At 40.5% G+C, this 21,779-nt stretch overlaps 1 protein-coding gene across 6 annotated transcripts in view; it reads left to right on the forward strand.

Annotated features, from left to right (window-relative positions):
• Positions 1–21,779, forward strand: part of VDAC3 (voltage dependent anion channel 3) — a 78,098-nt gene that overhangs the window by 16,160 nt on the left and 40,159 nt on the right. For all 6 annotated transcript variants that reach the window (XM_033949094.1, XM_033949093.1, XM_033949096.1 and 3 more), the window contains exons 5-6: positions 15,230–15,382; positions 16,685–16,737. In XM_033949094.1, coding sequence (XP_033804985.1) covers positions 15,230–15,382; positions 16,685–16,737 — 206 coding nt within the window. The remainder of the gene's footprint in view (positions 1–15,229; positions 15,383–16,684; positions 16,738–21,779) is intronic.

Consider the following 21,779-nt stretch of genomic DNA (forward strand, 5'->3'; position numbering starts at 1 on the left):
ATCGTGAAAGACGGAATAATTTAAGAATAATCGGATTACCTGAAGGAGTGGAAAAGAATGATCCGATTGCATTTCTTGAAAAATTTCTACCTAAAATACTACCATTGAAATTTAAAACGGAACTGGAAATTGAAAGAGCTCATAGGATTCCAACACAAAGAAATAACACTCAAACAGGTCCAAGAACCTTAATTTTCAAACTTTTAAGACACCAACAAGCAATTGAAATATGCCAATTAGCCAAGGAAATCAAAAATCTTAAATGCCAAGATTCAAAAATATACATTGTCCCGGACTTTGCAAAAGAAACAGCAACAAGAAGAAAACAATTCTTAGACATGAGACCACAACTAAGATCTCTAGGAGCTAGATTTGGGCTCCTGTACCCGTCAATTATGAAGGTTACCGTTGCTAACAAAACGCAAAACTTTACAGATCCAAAAAAACTACAGGAATTTATAAATCAACTGGAGCAACCTATGACAATCTAAAGAACAATTAATGGGTTCATACTAAAGACTATTGACGGTTAAAGATAGATCAAAACGGAAAGCAATGGAAAAAGAACACACAAGGATCGAATTAAAGACTTAAACAACTTGCAACATTCTCCATGGAAAACAAGAAAACTGAAAAATACAAAAAATTCTAGAATTCTATTCAGAATACATAGAATAAACTTAAAGGCAGGAACATAAATGATTTGAAACACATCTCCGAACTCAAATGATGACGAAGAAAGTTTCTTCAACAAACTTAAAAATGTATTGATTGAATCCGAAATTTTGAAAGCGGAGTAATAGTGAGAAAGAAAATCATCCTACAATCACAAAGAAGATTATAAAAAAAAAAAAAAAAAAAAAAAAAAAAAAATTAAGTGATTGGTTTGTTGTATGTCCGGTTGAAGGTGGTACTTCAGGTTTAATTTTGCGTTTCAGATACATTAAAATACATTTCAAATAAGAAATGTATGAAAAAAATAAATCTGAAACGCAAATTTTATGTTCTTTTATTTATTAAGTTTAATTTAGTATCCACAATAGTTCAACCTGGGAATCCTCTATGGGAGATAAAAGAAGAGTTTTTGGCACAGGACTTCACTCTTGTCTGCACAGGCCTCAGATACTTCAAAATTATAGATGTCTATAGAGTATGCTATTGAGATAGAACTTATAAGAACACTGATGGGAATGTTAGCTCCTCTTAATTGACAACTCTCTCGTGAATCATAAGAAAATAATGAATATAAGAGATGAGAGGATTCCTGTGCTGTAGACTCTTGTTACAGTTCTGAGGAAAGAGGCTAAATTGGAAAGCTTTTTAAAGTAAAAATAATATACCACCTGAAAAGAAATGAATAGTAATTGAAATTTTCTTAGATATAATTGATTTAAAATAATCATTCTTATGGATTTAAAGATATACAAATACAGAAAATAATCTTTCAATACATAAGAATGAAAAACTTTTTACTTATTCTTATAATTAATAATAAAATAAAAGAAAATATACAAAAATAGAAAAAAAAAAAATGGTAGTACTTTAGATAATTATTAATAGCTTGTGGGAGTTATCTAAATCTAACCTCAACCTGCGTATCCAAGTTTTCGTAATTAATAAGGGGGGGAAGGGAGGGATAAGAGGGATGGGAGGGAATAAAAGGGAAATATATAAGGAAATCATGGGAATAAAGGAAAAAAGAGAAATGAAATACTTAAAACATTGGGAAAATATACATAATTTAATACCTGAAAATTTAAAAATAAATGGATATTAAAATTATGTCTTTAAATGTTAACGGTCTTAATCATATGATAAAAAGGAAAAAAGCACTATCATTTTTAAAAAGGCAAGATGCAGATATATGTCTTATACAAGAGACCCACCTCTCACATATAGAATCTAAAAAGCTAGAAGGAGGCTGGGTCAAACAGTGTTTTTTCTCACCAGCTATAGGGAAAAAGGCAGGTGTTGCTATTTTAATTAATAAAAAATGCTCTGCTTCATTTAAACTAAAAGCTTCAGATATTCATGGAAGATGGATAATGGTGGAAATGAATATGGGAAATACTACCATGACGTTAATCAATATATACGCCCCTAATTCGAACCAAAATGAATTCTTTAAAACTCTTCAACAACTGATCATACCACTGGCTACTTCAAACCTTATAGTAGCAGGGGACTTCAATGCTGTAATGGATCCTTTATTAGATAAAAACCCAAGTAGAGTTATGAAATCTATGGGACTAGATAATTTGATTCAATCTTGTGATTTAATAGATATATGGAGAATACTTCATTTTGATGGTCGGGAATTTTCTTTCTGTTCTCACGTTCACAATTCTTTTTCAAGAATAGATTATATCTTTACTTCAAAACATCTTGCACATCAAGTGACACAAGCAGACATTGATCCAATTATTCTATCTGACCATGGTGGAGTGTGGATCAAAATTAAAACTACAGATCAAAATAATAACAGACCAATTTGGAAAATAGATAATACAATGTTGGTTGACAAAAATTTTTGTGAAAATCTTCTAACAAAAATGAAAGAATTTTTTCAAATAAATGATAATGATGATATTAACAAAGAAACTTTATGGGATGCCTTTAAGGCAACAATTAGAGGACAAATAATTTCTTATTCGGCTTTTCTAAAAAAACAAATTAAAAAACAATTTTTGATCTTAGAAAAAGAGATTAAAAATTTAGAATCAAAACTTATAGAAAAATGGGAATATTCTATTCAACAAGAATTATTAAAATTAAAAGGTAAATATAATGAGATCTCATCTAAGATGATTAGGAAAGATTTATTTTCTCAACAAACATTGTACTATGGTAATTCAAACAAATCAGGAAGAATATTGGCAAACTATCTTAAAGCGAAAAAAAGAAAAACAAAATTAATAGCAATAAAAGATGAAAATGGAAATATATATACACAAATTGAACCTATTTTAAAACAATTCTTAAAATTCTATAAATCTCTTTATTCTTCCGAAAATTATCTAAATAAAGAAAAAGATGGTTTTGAATTTTTAAAAATGTTAGAGGGTCCAAAAATTCCTGAACATATAAAACGAAGTTTGGAAGAACCAATATCACTAAAAGAATTAGGAACAGCTTTGAAGTCCCTTAGAGTTGGATCCGCTCCAGGTGGTGATGGATATACAGTGGAATTTTATAAAACATTTCAAAACTTTTTATTACCCTATTTATTAAATCTTTATCAATATCAACTCAATAAAGGTTGTATTAAAGGCACTATAGCAGAATCTTTGACTATTGTTTTGCCAAAGTCCAATAAAGATCCCACTTTGGTATCAAACTATAGACCAATATCTTTAATAAATGTAGATGGAAAATTATTAGCAAAAATACTTGCGCTAAGATTAGCTAAAGCTCTCCCCCATATAATAGGTATGCATCAAACAGGATTCGTTGCTCAAAGACATTCATCTCATAATACCAGATTAACATTCCATATGTTATATTTAACAAAGAAAATGAATGAACCTACTTTTGCAATTTCATTAGATGCAGAAAAGGCCTTTGATAGAGTAGAATGGCCTTTTATGTATCAAGCAATGGAATGGTTTGGTATAGGTCCTGGATTTATACAAATGATACAAACAATGTATAGCTCCCCTTCTGCTAGACTATATATTAATAATACGTTTTCAGAAAAATTTAATCTACAGAGAGGAGTTAGACAAGGATGTCCCTTATCCCCTTTGCTGTTTGATATTGTTTTAGAACCCTTAATATTAGCTATCCAACAAGCTAAGGAGATACAGGGTATACCTCATTCAGATAAAGAATATAAGATATCTGCTTACGCAGATGATTTATTACTATATCTGAAGAATCCAGAATCCACCATTCCACATCTACTTGAATTGATTGAGAAATTTGGAAATTTTTCAGGATATAAAATTAATTGGAATAAATCAGAAATTCTTCCACTAAATATACATTGTACAAAAGGTTTATTTGATACATTCCCTTTTGTTTGGAAGGAAGAATATATCAAATACCTTGGAATTTTGATAACAAAAACAGTAGATGAAACAATGAAAATTAATGAAAAATGCTTATTACAAAAAGTAATAGAAATGTGTGAGCAATGGAATCCTTTGCATTTATCTTGGTGGGGAAGAGTACAAACTGTAAAAATGATGATTTTACCGGTAGTGTGTTACCAAATGGGGATGATACCAGTTTTCTTTCAAGATTCGTTTTATACAAAAATAAATAGGACTTTGACAAAATTTATATGGCTTAATAAAAAACCAAGAATTGCTCTAGCGTCATTACAAAAACCAATTAAAGAGGGAGGGGTAAATTTTCCCAACTTTTATAGGTATCATCAAGCCTATATCTTACGTCATGGTATGTATTGGATCCTCCCAGAACCTACAGATAATATTCCAGACTGGTTTTGGCTAGAATGGAGGCTTATGTTTCCATTACGTCTTAATCATGTAATTAGTATCAAAATGCCAAGGTTATACAAAGATCATAAAATATTTATGGATACCTGGAAAACTCTAAAATACATAAGTAATCTTACTCAAATTCCAATTAGTAAATCAACCAACCAAACTATATGGCTAAACCCCAAGATCAAAATTGGCGGTTTTAAAGTCATCTGGAAACATTGGATGATAGCAGGCATTCGCACTTTGGATGATGTAATTAAAAATGATAAATTGCTGGAGTTTTCACAATTGCAACAAAAATTTGGTCTCAATAAAACACAATATTTTAAATGGTTGCAATTGAAGCAATCTATTCAGAAAGGGTTCCCTGAATGGAAAGATCTCGTTAAATATCACAGTTTGGAATTCTTATGTTTCCAGATGGACTCAATAGGTCACAAAGCCGCACAGTGGTATAAATTAATATCCGGATATATAAATAAAAAACCAAAAAATGGTCTTAGAGACATTTGGAGCATTGAGATAAAACACCAAATTAGTGCATCTCAATGGCCACGACTTTGGTCTTGGAGGCTAAAATGTACGGTGTCAGCATCTATGAGACAAACTTGGTTTTTTCTTCTTCATAGAGCTTTTTGGACCCCTACTCGTTTACAAAAAATAGATAGTTCAAGATCTAATAGATGCTGGCACTGTCATATTGAAATTGGGACATTAGATCATCTTTTATTCTTTTGTCCATTTATCCTATCATTCTGGAAATCAATTTGGCCCCAAATTAACAGAATGTTAGAAAATCCAGTAGCCTTGACATATGATACTATATTATTTGGAACAACTATGAGAGCAAAAAGCCAAATTTCATCCAGTAATAACAAACTTTTATTTATTTTAACTGGAATTGCAATACAACAAATTACATTCAATTGGAAACAACATGATAGATTGAACTATATGTTCTGGTGGAATTCGGTATGCCACATATATAAAATGGAACTCGCTATTGCAACACACAAAGGATACATGAATAAATTTAAAAAAATATGGGGACCATTAACCGATTTTTGTAAAGAAGGATAATTTTTCCCATAAATAACACTGGAAACATCTAAAGACCGTTAACATGATTTCTCTAATGAACTTTTCCCATGATAAGATAATTGTTAAGAGGGAAATGGGGTGGGTTTTTCAATTTTGATTATTACATACTAAATTAATATTTAAAAAATGTACAATAAAATTGATTTATGTATTATTGGTTGGGAAGGAGGGTGGGACAGGGGATTATTATATTAATGTTATACTTGATATTAATATATGAGTTAGTCAAGTGTGTATTTAAGTTTCTATTGAGTTTATTTGTAACACTTGTTGTAACACAAAAAAATGAATAAAGATTTAAAAATAAGAATATCCAGTGTTTGAGTCCTGAACGTCGTGACAATAGCTATGCCCTCTGCTTCCGTATGAAAAAGAGGACACTCAAACCTGAAAACTTCAGTTCAAAAGTCTTTTCAGTACCATGTCAGCATTGACATTGACATGACGGGGGACTTGGAACCCAACACTCAGCCTTCTATGACTCAGTCATCAGCATCAGTGCTGAGTGCATTGACAACATATCCAGAGTGTCGGTCATTGGACTCCTTAAAGAGGCAATAATCTATATCTTCTTTATCTATGCCTCGAGCATCAGGGGACGTAAGAAAACGTAAGAAGCACAAACATTCTTCCCCTTCTAGGCATATCACTGCATCCTCACATATGTCAACTTCCTCGATGTATAGTAAGCATTGACAAACCAAGGATCATTCTCTTTCCATCCAGATGATGTATCTTTGTAGGCATGCCTCTACATCGAGGTCTCCCATGCTCTGACATGTTGTACAGCAGACTGCTTCCATGCCGATGTCCCACAGTGGACCCTATCAACCCATTGGTCTCAAGCAATGAGACATCTGTCTGCTCTAATTCAAATCATTTTGAACTTCCATTATTCTCTCCAATTGTGGCTGGTTCCTCACAGTCTAACTCAAGGTCTTCCCTTCTAGCCCCTACCCCATTCAAAAACTTCTAACCACAGATGCTTCAATGTTTGTATTGGGTACTCATCTAGATGTCTTAAACACAATCTTCTTGAAGTAAGGGCAATCGGCTCTAAAAACATTCCAGAACCATCTCCTTCATCAAGTAGTCTTTGTACAGGCAACAAAATTGCCATGTACTATCTAAATAAACACAGGGACACGGGTTCTTGCCCCCTTTGCATGGAAGCGATCCAGATTTGGAATTGGGCAATTGTTCATGGCATACTTCTCAAAGCGGGTAAGTAAAACACCTTGGCAGATAAATTGAGCAGACTTCTCCAGCCACACAGATGGTCTTTCAGCAAACCCATCTTACATAAGATTTTCTCCACATGGGCGACACCAGATATAGATCTCTTCACTTCGCCCCACAACAACAAACCTCTGCATTTCTGCTCCATTCTATACCCCCCATCGTATTGCTTTGGATGCCTTCCTCATTCACTCAGGGGATAGATTCCTCTACGCATTTCCCTCGATACTTTCATTGGGAAAACTCAAACTTTACAAAGATAGAGGCACCATAATACTTAGCACCTGATTGATCTTGTCACATTTGGTTCCTACTCCTCCTAGAGCTTTCAAAACTGGGCAAGTTACAGCCATTTCCAATACTACTGATGCTGAATAAGGGTTCCCTCCTTCACTAAAACCCGCATTCGTTAGCACAAATAGCATGATTTCTTTCACCGAGTAACTAAATGTTTTCTGCTTCTTGCCTGCAATATCTGCTGTCACTGAAGCATCTAGAAAACCTTCCACTCAGCATTGTTACTGCTTCAAATGGACCAAATTTTCTTCCTGTTTACATTGCATTCTCTGGAACCAGTCACATGTCCACTGGACTACCTTCACCTTTCCAACTCTAGTCTAAAATCCAATTCATTTTGAGTCTGTCTCGGTGCTATCAATGTGTTTCATTTCCCCTTAGTCAAGAAACTTCTGTCTATTCATCCCTTAGTAGCCCATTTCATGAAAGGACTATTCTACATGAAAACCACCTATCAAGCCTGCACCTGTTGCTTGGAATCTTAACATGGTACTATCTGCTCTTATGAGGTCTTCTTTTTGAGCTACTTACATTCTTACTTTCGCAAAATTCTCTCTTAGAAAGTCATCTTCTATTAAGATAATGATTTTCCTTGTTGTTTGCTACCAAATGGGTATGATACCAGTTTTTTTTCAGGGGTCTTTTTATAAAAAATTAAATAGTATTCTTACAAAATTTGTTTGGCTGGGTAAAATTGCTAGAATTGCCTTAGTGTCTTTACAAAAGCCAATTGCAGAGGGAGGGGTAAATTTTCCCAATTTCTATAGGTATCATCAAGCCTATATTATGCGCCAGGGTATGTATTAGGTCCTCCCAGAGCTCATGGAAAAGCTCCCAGACTGGTTGGGGTTGGAATGGCAGCTCTTGTTTCCTCTCAGGCTCGGCCATGTTCTTAGTATCAAAATGCCTAGAGTGTATAAAGAAAACAGAATATTAATAGATACGTGGAAAACGTTACGATATGTCAATAATTTAATACCTATTCCTATTCCAATTCAAAATTCTACAAATCAAACTATATGGCTGAACTCCAAGATTCAAATTGGCGGGTTTAAGATTGTCTGGAAATATTGAATAAAAGCAGGTATACGCACGTCAGATGATGTTATCTAATGGTAAACTGCTTGATTTTTCACAGTTGCAAAATAAATTCAGCCTTGATAAATCACAAAGTTATAGGTGGTTGCAACTGAAGCAGACTATTCAGGCGGGGTTCACTGAATGGAAAAATCTTAATAATCAATTTAGTTTAGAGTTCTTATGCTTTCAGGCAGACTTCCTGGAATACCAGGCTGCACAGTGGTACAAATTAATATCTGGATATATGAATAAAAAACCAAAAACTGGACTTAGAGACATTTGGAGTAGAGATCTGCATGGGAACGGGGACGACGGGAATCCCGCGGGACCCGCGGGCATCCCGCGGGTTCCCCCTTCGGGTCACGGGGATCCCGTGGGGACGCCCCTAGGGTCACGGGGATCCCATGGGGACGCCCCCTAGGGTCGCGGGGATCCCGTGGGGACGCCTCCGAGGGTCGCAGGGCTCCTGTGGGGCTGGATGTACTCAGTCGCGCGGCTCTTCTTCTCCCTACCTTCTCTACTTGCAGCACAGAGCTGAACGGAAGTCTTCCCGACGTCAGCGCTGACGTCGGAGGGGAGGGAGGGCTTAAACAAAGCTTAAACAAAGCCCTCCCTCCCTCCGACGTCAGCGCTGACGTCGGGAAGTCTTCCGTTCGGCTCTGTGCTGCAGGCAGGGCAGGTAAGGAGAAGGAGAGTAGCCTCGCAGTTCAAGTGGCTACCAAGGGAGGGGGGCGGTCCGCCCCGCCCCGGTTGCAGCACAGCCGGCCAGGTCCCCTTACTTTTATGGCACTTCCCCGACCGACCAATAACAGCCTGGGTCCGACAATCCTCCCTGCCCTGTAGCCGCGAATCTAAATTACCTTCTTACAGCAGCTGTAAGAAGGTAATTTAGATTCGCGGCTACAGGGTAGGGAGGTTTGTCGGACCGGGGCTGTTGTCGGTCGGTCGGTCGGGGAAGTGCCACAAAAGTAAGGGGACCTGGCCGGCTGTGCTGCACCTGGGGCTGTAGAGAAGGAGGGGGGGAGAAGGACGCTGAAAGGCCATGGTGAAGACAGGAGGGGGGGGAAGGACTCTCAAAGCACTTGAAGACAGGAGGGAGAAGGACGCTGAAAGCACATGGGGGAATACAAAGGGGTGGAGAAGGACGTTGAAAGGCCATGGGAAGGGCGGGGGGGGAGAAGGACTCTGAAAGCACTTGTGGAAGACAGAGGGGGGAGAAGGATGCTGAAAGCACATGGGGAAGACAAAGGGGTGGAGAAGGATGCTGAAAGGCCATGGGGAAGACAGAGAGGGAGAAGGACGCTGAAAGGACATGGGGAAGATGGGGGGGGAGAAGGACATTGAAAGGAAATGAGGAAGAGAGAGTAGGGAGAAGACGCTGGCAGGGAAGAAGACAGATGCCAGACTATGGGGGGAGCGGAGAGAAGAAGATGGGTGCCAGACCAATTTGGAAGGGGGAAGAAAGGGAGAGGCACAGTAACAGAGCAAATGGAAGATGCAGAAGGAAGAGAGACAGTGGATGGAAGGAATTGAATGAGAACATGAGGAAAGCAGAAACCAGGCAACAAAGGTAGGAAAAGAATTCTATTTCTTTTTTTTTTTTGCTTCAGGATAAAGTAGTATATTAGTTGTGTTGATAAAAATTTATAAACATTAGAGCTCTGGTAGAAACCCATTTACAAAGTATGTATTCTTCCCAATTAATATTTTCAAATTAATAAAGTCTTTTTGCTTATTTGTAAATGGGTTTCTACCAGAGCCTTTAATTCAGTAGCATAATTAAATGAAATAACTATTTCTGAAGTTTATAGGGACTGGTGGGGACGGAGGGGATTCCTCGCGGGGACGGGTGGGGACGGAGGGGATTCCTCACGGGGACGGGTGAGGACGGAGGGATTCCTCACGGGGACGGGTGGGATTCCTCGCGGGGACGGGTGGGGATGGGTGGGACTTTGGCGGGGACGGGTGGGATTTCTGTCCCCGCGCAACTCTCTAATTTGGAGCATTGAGATTAAGCATCAAATTACTGCGTCTCAATAGCCACAAATTTGGTCTTGGAGGATGAAATGTACAATGTCTGCATCTATGAGACAACGTGGTTCTTCCTTTTGCATAGAGCATTCTGGACCCCTGTTCGTTTACAAAAATTAGATTGCTCTAAGTCTAATAGATGTTGGCATTGTCATCTCGATGTGGGGACTTTAGATCATCTATTGTTTTATTGTCCATTTATTTTGGCTTTTTGGAAATCGATTTGGGGCCAAATAAATTGCTAGAGAATCATGTGGCATTATTGTATGACACAGTTTTATTTGGCATGTCTATGAGAGCTAAGAGCCAAATATCTTCCAAAAATAATAAACGTTTACTGATTCTGACAGGAGTTGCCATTCAGCAAATAACGTATAATTGGAAAAATTGGAACAGATTAAATTATAGTTTTTGGTGGAAATCAGTGTGTCATATTTATAAAATGGAAAGAACATTAGCTGTTCAAAAAGGATATTTTAATAAATTTCAGGATGTGTGGGGGCCATTAATAAATTATTGTAATGAATAGATATCATTTTTCCCTGATTAACATAAATGAAAGAATGGGGAGGGGAGGTTGATTTTCATTATTTGTTATGAAGGGAAGGAAAGAATTTATTATATTATGTGTATTATTTAATATTAGAATGGTGGGAGGGAAGGGGATAAATCTTATTTAATGAGAAAATTTGTGGAATTTCAAGTGATGTATTAAGTTAAAATGTTGTTACTTTCTGTGCACTTGATGTAAAATATAAAATGAATAAAGAATTTAAAAAAAAAAAAAGAAAGTCATCTTCCTCATTGCCCTTATATCGACATGCCATGTGAGTGAACTTCTAGCTCTTGTGTTAGATCCTCTGTACAAAAGATTTTTACTATGACAGAGTAGTACTTTGCACTCATCCAAAATTCCTAAGGTCATCTCAGAATTTCACCTCAACCATTCCATAGTACTCCCTGTTTTCTTTCCAAAGCTGCATTCACATTGTGGAGAGACAGCATTGCATGCTACCTAGAACGCACTAAACCTCATAAAGGATCCACCCAGCTTTTTTTGTTTTTTTTCACCCTAACAGACTAGGAGTTTCTGTTTCCAAGAGAACCATCTCCACTTGGCTGGTGGACTGTATCTCCTCCAGCCGGAGCTATGACTGCTTTGATACCTCATTATCCCAGGACAAGCAGGCAGCATATTCTCACGTGGGTGACGTCATTCACAGAGCCCCAGTATGGACACTTTAAAAGTGCATCACCACTTTAAGATTTCAGAAAGTTCATGATAGCCCGCCCCGCACGTGTGCAAGTGCCTTCCCGCCCAATGTAGGCACGCGGCTCCTCAGTTCCATTTTTTCCGTGGAGCACTGAAGTCGCATTCTTCAATGGTCTTCGTTTAAAAAAATCGCTTGCCTTCCTGCTCTTGTGCTTTTTGTCTTTTTTGATATATTTCTTTTCTTTCTTGTGTAAAAGTAAAAAAAAAAAATTTATATTTTTTCTTTTTTCACCGTCCGCGGGTTTTCTTCCCGGTGGGGCCTTCATTCATGCCTCAGCCATCAAACTTAATTTGGCTGAGGCTGTGTTCCTATCAATGTCACGCCCGCTGATGGGTTTTTAAAAGTGCGGTAGGTGTTCTCGTACTATTTCTTTGACAGACCCCCCGGAGCTGGTGCCTGCAGTGTTTGGGTCCTGAACACCGTGTACAATCTTGTAAACGCTGCTTTTCGCTGCAGAAGCGTACCATAAAAAAATCGTATTCTCCAACAAGAGAAACTCTTCGGTGTCAGCATGGAGGGAGATGCGTCGACGATACTGTCTACGTCGAAGTCCCCAACATTGAAGACATCGACACCGCCAGAGGCATCACCATTGACACCGGTATCACACCCTCGGGTAAGCCGGTTAAGAAGCAACACCTTCCCATTTAGGGATGCAGGTCACAAAGGCATTGAGCCAATTCATGCTGACCAAGTGTAAGTCCCTGCAGCGACTGGTTCCATTGTTTAGGGGTGCTTGGTCATCGGAGTCATCCTTTCTGGAGCGTGTTGCAGGACCTGTGGTACCGGTGACAAAGCCTCAAGTACCGGTGCTTACTTTGAGGCAGAAGCTCAATGCTTTGCTTTGAGAGAGCTCGGGGACCAATTTCAATTGCCTCTCCCTACACTGACTCTTCCGGTACCGGTCCAGCCTGAGTATAACATTGCCAGGACCTCTGGTGCCATTGATGCTCCATCGGTGCGTTCTAAGGACTCACAACATCGATCCAGTCCTGCTACACCGGTCCCCATCTACTCATTGTCATTAGTCATCTTCCAGACACTCTGACAGGAGCTCCATGAAGTCCGGGAAAGTGTCCCAAAAACGAAAACATCCGGAGACTCCAATACTGGATCTGCACCAGTCGAAACACTGTTCTCCTTCTCTTTTGCAGGACTCTGATCAGCAGGATGACTCCAATCCCGATCCGTCACTTTCCATCACCGATGCTGATGATTCTCCTGCATCAAAATCTCCGAGACATTCTCCAGCTAGAGCTTCTTCCACGGAAAAGCTTTCCTTTACTCGATTTATTTGACAAATGGGAAAGGATTTTTCTGTGAAATTGGAGGCTGATTCCAAATATCACCTATTAAGGGGAGTTTCTGGAAACTTTGGATTACGATCAGCCACCTAGGGACATGCTCAAGCTTATTTTATAAGGACTGGCTCTGCTGCTTAAGGGGCCAGAGGGAGGGAGGGGTGTTGTCAGGAATGGCTGCCTGCTGCTACAGTATATTATTACTGTAACTCTCAAGCAACCAGAAAAACAGTTATCCGACACCCACCAATCCCCATGGGTGCTGGATAGCTGAGAGTCTACTGTATGTTTTTAGGGGAAAAAAGAAACATTCTAAGTTTAAACATTACATACCCCCTTACTGGTAGCCACTACCCCTATCCATTTTCATTCACCCAAAATCATTTTAAGCTGCTGCATCTTGTAGAACCTGTAATCTGTGTAATTGCTGATCAAGTAAAGAAATATTGCATTAATCCTGGTGAGATAGGATAGTTGTCTTAGCGCTTGATATATAGGATATTGAGGAGTTAAAGGTAACATGTTCCCCCTATTAAGGGGAATCAGCTCTGAGCTTTTTTTCTTGGCTCCACCTGCTAACAGGGGAACATAACCCACTCATCCGATAGGACATGAAGAAAGAAAATTTAACAGGTAAGTCCAAATTTCTCCTTTAATGCAAAATCTGTGGGTCCATTTTGCCCATGAGCCTAGGAACATGATGGCAGATAAAGGCCAAATGGCCCATCTAGTCTGCCCATCCTCAGTAACCATTATCTCTTTGGAAACTTGTACATCTGGTCTTGTTCAAAACACACTCCTATGCATGCCTGTTTCAGACATAATTTACATGTGCATGATGTAAGCCACTACATGTGCTTTTAGCTGGATTAAAGAAGGCCAAATTTCAGGCAGTGAATATGTGTAGATAATTATTTATCAATGCATATGACTGATAAGAATGGTCCTCTTACTTTCTGAATATTGCATGGTATTTCTACCTCTTGTTATGTCAAATATGTATTCAAGTTAGAGTTCATCATACTTTATTTTTTTTACTGATTATTTCTCAGGAATATCTATTAATTTTTGAGATGCTTATATCTGTTTTTCATGCAATCATATTTTTGGACTCTTCATCAGATGGTAAGAAAGTAAAGGAAGAGATTTTCTTTTGTAATTATCACATTTTCGGGGTGGGGTGTTTTCTGACTGACTGTATCTTTTAGACACTTTCTCTCTTCTTACTTATGATTTGGGTACTATCGTATTGCTTTTAAGTTGTCTGTTTTTTCATATAGCTATGCAAGCATTCCATACACACATTCCTTATCGCCACCCAATTCCTATCATCCCTCCATCCACCCCCTGCAAATCATAAGTAACCATGTAAGTTTCTTCAGAAACTCCTCTCAATTGAGTCCCAACATGCTGTTGACTGTTACCTTCAACCATACTTCCATTCAGTTCATTCAATCTACATCAGATTTCAGTGCTTAAGCATGTTTCTCAACCTGTTTTACACACAGCTCCTGTGCTGGTTTCTTAATTGACTGCACAGTCGCATTGACTTTGTTGGTGGCACCTCATGATCTCCACAAATTCCATCCTTTTCAATGTCGCAGGGACCAAGTCTGCACCTCCAAAATACCTTTTTCTGTGTGTGTTATTTTTAGTTAAGACATTTTGGAGCTGTTTTTTGGTATTAAAATGCTGCTGTGGTGGCCATCTTGGATTTCCCAATTTTTTTTTTTTTTTTAACTTCCAGAACCTTCAAATCACCTTGTTTTGCCTCAAAACTGGCAAGGATGGAGTCCTCGGTTTCCTTTACCCCTAATTCATGCCAGATTTTTCTGAATGGGCACCCAAAGAGCGCCCTTGTGCTACGTGCCGTGTAGCATGTGGGGGGGGGGAGCATCTGGCACTCTAGGGCTGAGGAACGGTCGGGGGGGGGGAAAGGTCTGTCTGTTGGGAGTAAAACCCTTCCAGAGCCTCAAAATGGCAGTCTTCAAAGCGCAGTAGTGTGTAGACCGCGGAGCCCAAAAGACATAAGCTGGAATCATATAAAGGAGATACTACGCTGCCCATTGAATGCTTCTCTAGTATCCCCATCCTGATCTGCTCAGGAAACAGAAATCAGAGCCAGGAATAAAAAAAGTCCTTCCTATGATAACTCGTGATTTTAGGCTTAAAGATTGGAGTTGCTTACCAAATTGTTTTTCTTTCATCTAGTTAAGACATGAACATACATAATTTGATTTACCCAGGATACACCCAGTCTTCTAATTTATGTTTTTTAGTTTGTGGTAAGTAAGCTTTGAAACGTCTACCAAAAAAACCCAGTAAAAGCACTGCCTCACAAGATATCTGTGCTGCCTTATGAATCTAAATCTGATCAATCTGATTTTGCTAAATATGACACATTCCTTAAAAATGTTAAGTCTTCCATCTGACTACTCTGTGATTTTTTTTCCAGGAATTTACTACCAGTGGAAGTGCCAGCACAGACACAGGGAAGGCCACTGCCCAACTAGAGACCAAGTACCAAATGAAGGACTTGGGGCTCACTTTCGTTCAGAAGTGGAACACTGAGAACACCTTAGCAACAGAAGTAACCTTGGCTGATAAGGTAAAATGATTAATAAAATGAGAATATGAAGGATTAGATAGACTGCTATACAATTAGAAGACAGCCTTTCCGTTTACAAAGTATGTGACTAGAAATAATTGTATTAGTTAAGAGATCATTTTAAGAATGAAAGAAAGAGAATATTAAAGGAAGTGCAGCTTTATTGCTCATAATAAAGTGTCAGTATTTGTAAAAATGTGGTAATAGATTCCCTTTTTCTTTGTAATTTTTGAGGAGCTAGTAGTTTTTGAAAACTCTTTTTATTTTATCTTTCTGACTCCTGTGCTGTGTTGATCCTTATGAAAATCCTCATACATCACAGTGGTATATGTAAAATCGAAACACACTCTAAAGAGTTAAGTGTGGGACATGGAAAGAAATTGACACAGTAACATCCTGATCTCACCCAACCGGCAAAACAAAAGTCATCCTCGCTCCAGCCCCCAAAGCAGCAGGGGCAGCAGTCCTGACCGGACAATCTCTCCCTCTCCCCCTTACAGCCCCTGAAGCAGCAGCAGTAGCGGTCCTGACCAGACAACCCCTCTCCATCCCTCCCTACAGCCCCAGGAGCAGCAGTGGTCCTGATCTGTCAACCCCCTCCCTCCCTCACACGAAGCAGCGGCGGCGATGGTCCTGACCCACCAACCCCCATCCCTCCTTCCTTCCTTCCAGCCCTGAAGCAGCAGCGATCCCAACCCTCCAAAACCCCCTCCCTCTCTCACTTTCTTGAAGCAGCAGAGGCAGCTGGTTAACAGAGGCAGCATTATAAACAGGCTGTTTGCGGTCAGCCCCGGCAGAGCCTTTCCTTGTTGTGTCACTTCTGACGGTGGGAAGGGAGGAACAGATGCTGGACCTACAAGTGGGGGTGGGGAATGACAGAGAGAGGAAGAGAGTGAGGTGGGAAGGGAAACAGAGCTATTTTAGAGTAACTCTCAAGCAACCAGAAATAACATTTATCTGGCATCTACCATCCCCATAGGTGCTGGATAACTGAGAGTTTACTGTAATATCTTTCTGCACAAAAGAAACAGGGTAGAGCTACAGTAAAAGATGCACATTTTATTGAAGAGAATAAAAGTTTGCAGAAATAAAATGATTTGCAAAAGAATCAATATGTTCGAGGAAAGGGCAGGATGAGTATTTGAAGACCTGTTCTAGCAGCTGATGTTTAATATGTGTTTGTGAATTACATGTGCAATAGCTACAACAGCAGATCAGAAGGTGACCATTTGGATTCTCCTTTTAGTAATTTATAAATGTCTTCCCAATGTAAAGTGTTATATGATGTTTTTACTCTTGCAGTTCGTGAAGGGACTGAAGGTGTCTTTCGACACTAGCTTTGTACCTAATACAGGGTAAGCCTTGTCTTAGTTGAAATTTTCATTAAAAGGGTAAATGTGTGCTATTTCCAGTGTTATTTCCGATGTTAGCATTATGAAAAAAAAAAAAATACTAGGCACTCCAATTTAAAATATTGGAAAGCCAGTAGAGAATTCTTTCCAACTCCACTATGTAAGTGTGTTGTGCACATACATGTTCAGTATGTTTATATCTGTGTTGTCTTTGACCTGGAGGAGAGAAGGAAGGGGCAGTTTCAGTGGTGCTATTCCCAAACATCCCTTTGCTTTTGAAATAATAAATTAAAATAGGCTACGAATCAGAGAAATCGAGGTTCAATCATAGTTCTGTGACTCCAGGCAAGCCACTTTACCTCCAATTTCTTCAGGTACCCACTTAGATCCTTGTCCTGGATAGTTTACATTCTATCTATTGTGCTTGATATACTGCAGTTTGCATTAAAAATGCAGCAAAGTGGTCATAGAATGTGAGAGAATAGGAAAAGAAGGTAGAGCTAAGTGCTCCTAGAGGAGGAGGTTTAATTCAATAGCCAGGTCTTCAGAAATGTTTTGAAAACAGTGTGAGAAGTTTCAGTTTTGAGTTCCAGTGGCAGAGAGTTCCAGAGTTTGGGGGCAGCATATGCAAACACAGTCCTAGTACGACAGACACTCCATTTCTGAATGTGAGAGTAGTCAATTCCTTCTTGCACAAATTCTTGTAGGAAGCTTCATTAGCATTGTTTTGCTCCGCCTACCATCCTTCTGGGTTGTCTCTCTACAAGCAAGATGATGGGAGCTTGTCTTTTCTGCTTATGTTTCTTTTCATTTAAATTTGGTCTTTTTTGCTAATCATTTGCGAGGATCCTTCTTTTGGGACAGCTCTGGCTGCAGGAGAGCAAAGACTCTGAGGTCAAGGGTCTGCTTCCAAGAGGTAGGCTTGCTTTGCAGTACACCCACTTGGACAGCCTGCATTAACATTCAGGAGCTTAGGGACCCAGGTTCGTCTGCATTGGACTTGAGTGCAGGCTGAGTTGCTCAGTGCTAGTTTTTTCCAAGATCCGTGCCGACTGCTTTCCTCCCCATCCACCCCCCCCCCTTCCCCCCCCCCCCCCCCCGTTTGCATGTGCGTAATCCAGAAGAAGTTGAGTTCTCCGGCCGGTTTGTTGGGCCCAAGAGGACACGAGCAGTCTAGATTCCAAGCTTGTTAAGCAGTTTGCAGCTTCCACACTTGCAACTCCCAGCACACAGTATAGCACAGTGAGTTACTGACTGACAGCCTTGGAAACAAAATTGGTGTGTGTGGATATGATAGAGACTTGGTGAGGGGATATGATAGAGGCTTATAAAATCATGAAGGGCATAGAGAGAGTAGAGAGGGACAGATTCTTCAAACTTTCGAAAAATAAAAACAAGAGGGCACTAGGAAAAGTTGAAAGGGGACAGATTCAAAACAAATGCTAGGAAGTTCTTCTTTACCCAACGTGTGTTGGACACCTGTAATGCGCTTCCAGAGGGCGTACTAGGGCAGAGTATAGTACTGGGGTTTAAGAAAGGATTGGACAATTTCCTGCTGGAAAAGGGGATAGAAGGGATTACTGCACAGGTCCTGGACCTGTTGGGCCGCCGTGTGAGCGGACTGCTGGGCATGATGGACCTCAGGTCTGACCCAGCAGAGGCATTGCTTATGTTCTTATGTGTGTGTGTGTGGGGAGGGAGGGGGTATCTTTAAAATCTTTTTTTTTTTTTTTTTTTTTTTTAGGTTCTGCGATTAAAAGTTAGGTTCCCTCACCTCTAAAATCCTAATTTTATTAATTTTTAGTCTCCAGTGTAGTTCCCCTGGGCCATTTTTTTGAGCTAAAATTGCTGCTGCTGTGGCCATCTTGGATTTCCCAATTTGAAAATAAAAGCCTCTATATGCCTCAAAACACTTTTGGTTTTTGCTTAAAAAACAGTGATGGACTCCTCAGGCCAGGATACTTTGGATTCAAGCCAAGTTTGCGGTGGTTGGCCATCTGTCAGTGTTCTAAACTGTGCATGGGGGTAGGCAGGAGCTGCTGGCTCAGCCTTCTCTGATTCCTTGAGGGTGTTAGTGCCCAGTTGGTCTGAGGGCCAGGAAGAAAGTCCAGATTGGAACCAGTTAGCAGCATGAGTGCATCCCCGGTGAAGCACATCGTGATGCAGGCACAAAAACCCAGAAAGAAGCTGGTGAGCATCTGCAGGGGCAATCTAGATGTCCTGGTTAGGAGTTTCACCCTGAATTCATCAATTCAGTGGTGCTGGTGCCGAGCACAGGAGGAGAAAGGAGCAGCGTGCTGAGGTAGCCAGGGAGAGCAAAAGAACTCGGGGAAAGTAAAGGAGAAGGAGGCAGGAGGGAGCAGAAGGCTCGGGGAAGCGCCGAGAGTACGCTCCGCCCACCCCCACTGCTCAGAGGCAGCGCTGGACTCCCCCTTAAAAAGGGGAGGAGCCAACAGCACATAGCTGTTCGGTGAAGGCGAGCGGCAAAGGCGCTCGCCTTAGTGAGAGCGCCTTTGCGTAGGGCTTCTAGAAGGGCCTTTGGAAAGGCCAAGTCACTACAACCAAGAACACCAGAGGAGGACGGGAAGGTAAAGAAGCAGCAAGAGGCAAGCACAGAAGGTAAGGAAGAGACAGACACAGAAGGAACAAACCCGCACAAGCAGAATCAAGGTAAGGTACCACACACCTAGAAAGGAAACAAACACACAAAGGTCCCAACACAGTAACACCAACAGACTCACTACAAACAGGAAGACAGCAGACAGGAAGTCAGAAAACAACCAGTCAACAGAGACAGAAGGTTCACAACAAATCACTCGGACAACTCAGAAGGGAAGCAAGAAATGGAAGTCCAAGGAAGTCAGAAGATGAGCTTTCCTGTCTTCTGTACCGACTGCAAATGTATGCCCTTCAGTGATCTGGGCATACATTTGCAGTCGGTGCATGGAGCTAGTTAGCTTGAAACGGCAAGTACGGCTACTAGAGGAGACAGTAACAGAACTAAAAGAACTCCTCATCTTTGAAGATAGAATCCACGAACAGGAGAAGTTTCTAGTGGAGTCCAGTCCAAACGAGAGGTCAAAGAACTTGAAAGATTCATCGAGGAAGCTCACCAGCAACATGTGGAGATCCCAGGGCCGGAAAGCTGTACCCGAGCAACCCAAGAAGATGTCCTGGACAAGAGGAGAGAAGACACCCCTGCAAATTCAGAAGAAACTGAAGCTGAGATAGGGGAGGACTGCACACCAGGAGAAAGAGAGAGAATGCAGGAAGATATCCCCCCATATAAAAAGCCGAAAAAAATTTCAAGCATATCACAGGAGGGAGAAGATAGGCCCTACATCATGGATGTGGACTTACGATCCCCAAGGAACCCCCGAATAAAGAAGATGGGGATCATCGTGGGCGACTCCATTATACATCATGTGGACAACCACACCGCAGGAGGAAGAGAGGACAGAATCGTCAACTGCCTGCCTGGAGCAAGAGTGAAGGATGTGGCCAATAGGATCTCCAGGATCATAGACAGCGCAGGGGGAGAGGACACTGCTGTGCTTATCCACATGGGAACTAACGATGTGAGAGGACGGAAATACGACAGGGAAGAGATGAAGGGCCAGCTCCACTCACTAGGAAGAAAACTGAAGATCAGGGAGGTGAAGGTGGTTTTCTCCGAGATCCTCCCGGTACCAAGAGCGGACGGAAAGAGACAAGGGGAATTGCAAGCAATCAACGCCTGGATGAAACGATGGTGTGAAGAGGAGGGCTTTGACTTCGTGCGCAACTGGACGGCGTTCTGGGGAAAGAGCAAGTATTACAGAAAGGACGGACTACACCTCAAGAATGAAGGAGTAAGAGTATTGGCAGGCAACATGAAGAAGGCCATTGAGAAGGCTTTAAACTAAAGGACAGTGGAAAGCCGACAGTCGACCACCAGTCGATGGCCTGGGTGACAGGATGCCCCGAAGAAGGGAATACGGGCAAGTACTCAGACACAGGAGGGGACGACCTCACAGCAAATAAGGGAGACAAGGCAGGAAGGGACGACTTGGACACAGGAGAGGCAACCACACAGCAAATAAGGGAGACAACACAGGAGCAGTGAAAGAAACAGTAGAGACAGCTAAGCTTAGAAAGTCCAAGAAGGTAACACAAAGAGAACTCAAATGTATGTATACGAATGCTAGAAGTCTGAGAAACAAAATGGGTGAATTAGAAACAATAGCAAGACAAGATGAACTGGAAATCATTGGCATAACAGAAACATGGTGGAATGAAGAAAACATATGGGACACAGTACTACAGGGATACAACTATACAGAAGAGATAGAGTAGGGCAGAAAGATGGAGGTATTGCCCTATATGTTCAGGAAGGAGTAGAATCTGTTGGTGTTCCGCCACTTATTTCTGTCAAATGGGTAGATCAGTGACACTCAGAAAAGCACACAGACAATATAAAGCATAAACAATAACACTTTATTATACATATATAAGAATTAAATAGCATCACCGTATCTCAGGCAAACACTCTTCCTTCATAATTGGGAATCCCTCAATTAATAGGCGAGTAGACACGGGAGACTGCCCCTTTAGTCATCTTGGATCCTGTTCCTGGAGATGTCTTGGATTCTCATGTTAGGGGCAGAGTTCTGTTCTTATATAGTTTATAGTAATACAGCTGATCCTGCAGTAATCAGCGTCCTTCACTACGATTCAGGCACACCAGGTCCTGGTTTTTTGTTCTGGTGTTTTGACAACACCCAGGTCAGTATGTCAGAAGGAGATGTGGCAGTAAACCGGCTTCCCATCTGGTTTCACTCTTCCTTTGATGTTGTTTGGGCAATACTCAGGTCAAGGAGGTCAGAATGTCAGATAAGTAGACTTGTGGATTCATGTCAGTAGTATGCTGAGTTTCAGTTACCCCCCTGGCCAGTCCCTTTGATGTTGTGTTGGCAACACTCAGGTCAAGGAGGTCAGAATGTCAGATAAGCAGACTTGTGGATTCATGTCAGTAGTATGCTGAGTTTCAGTTACCCCCCTGGCCA

This window comes from Geotrypetes seraphini, chromosome 6 (assembly GCF_902459505.1).
Source record: "Geotrypetes seraphini chromosome 6, aGeoSer1.1, whole genome shotgun sequence".
In the NCBI taxonomy this organism is placed as follows: domain Eukaryota; kingdom Metazoa; phylum Chordata; class Amphibia; order Gymnophiona; family Dermophiidae; genus Geotrypetes; species Geotrypetes seraphini.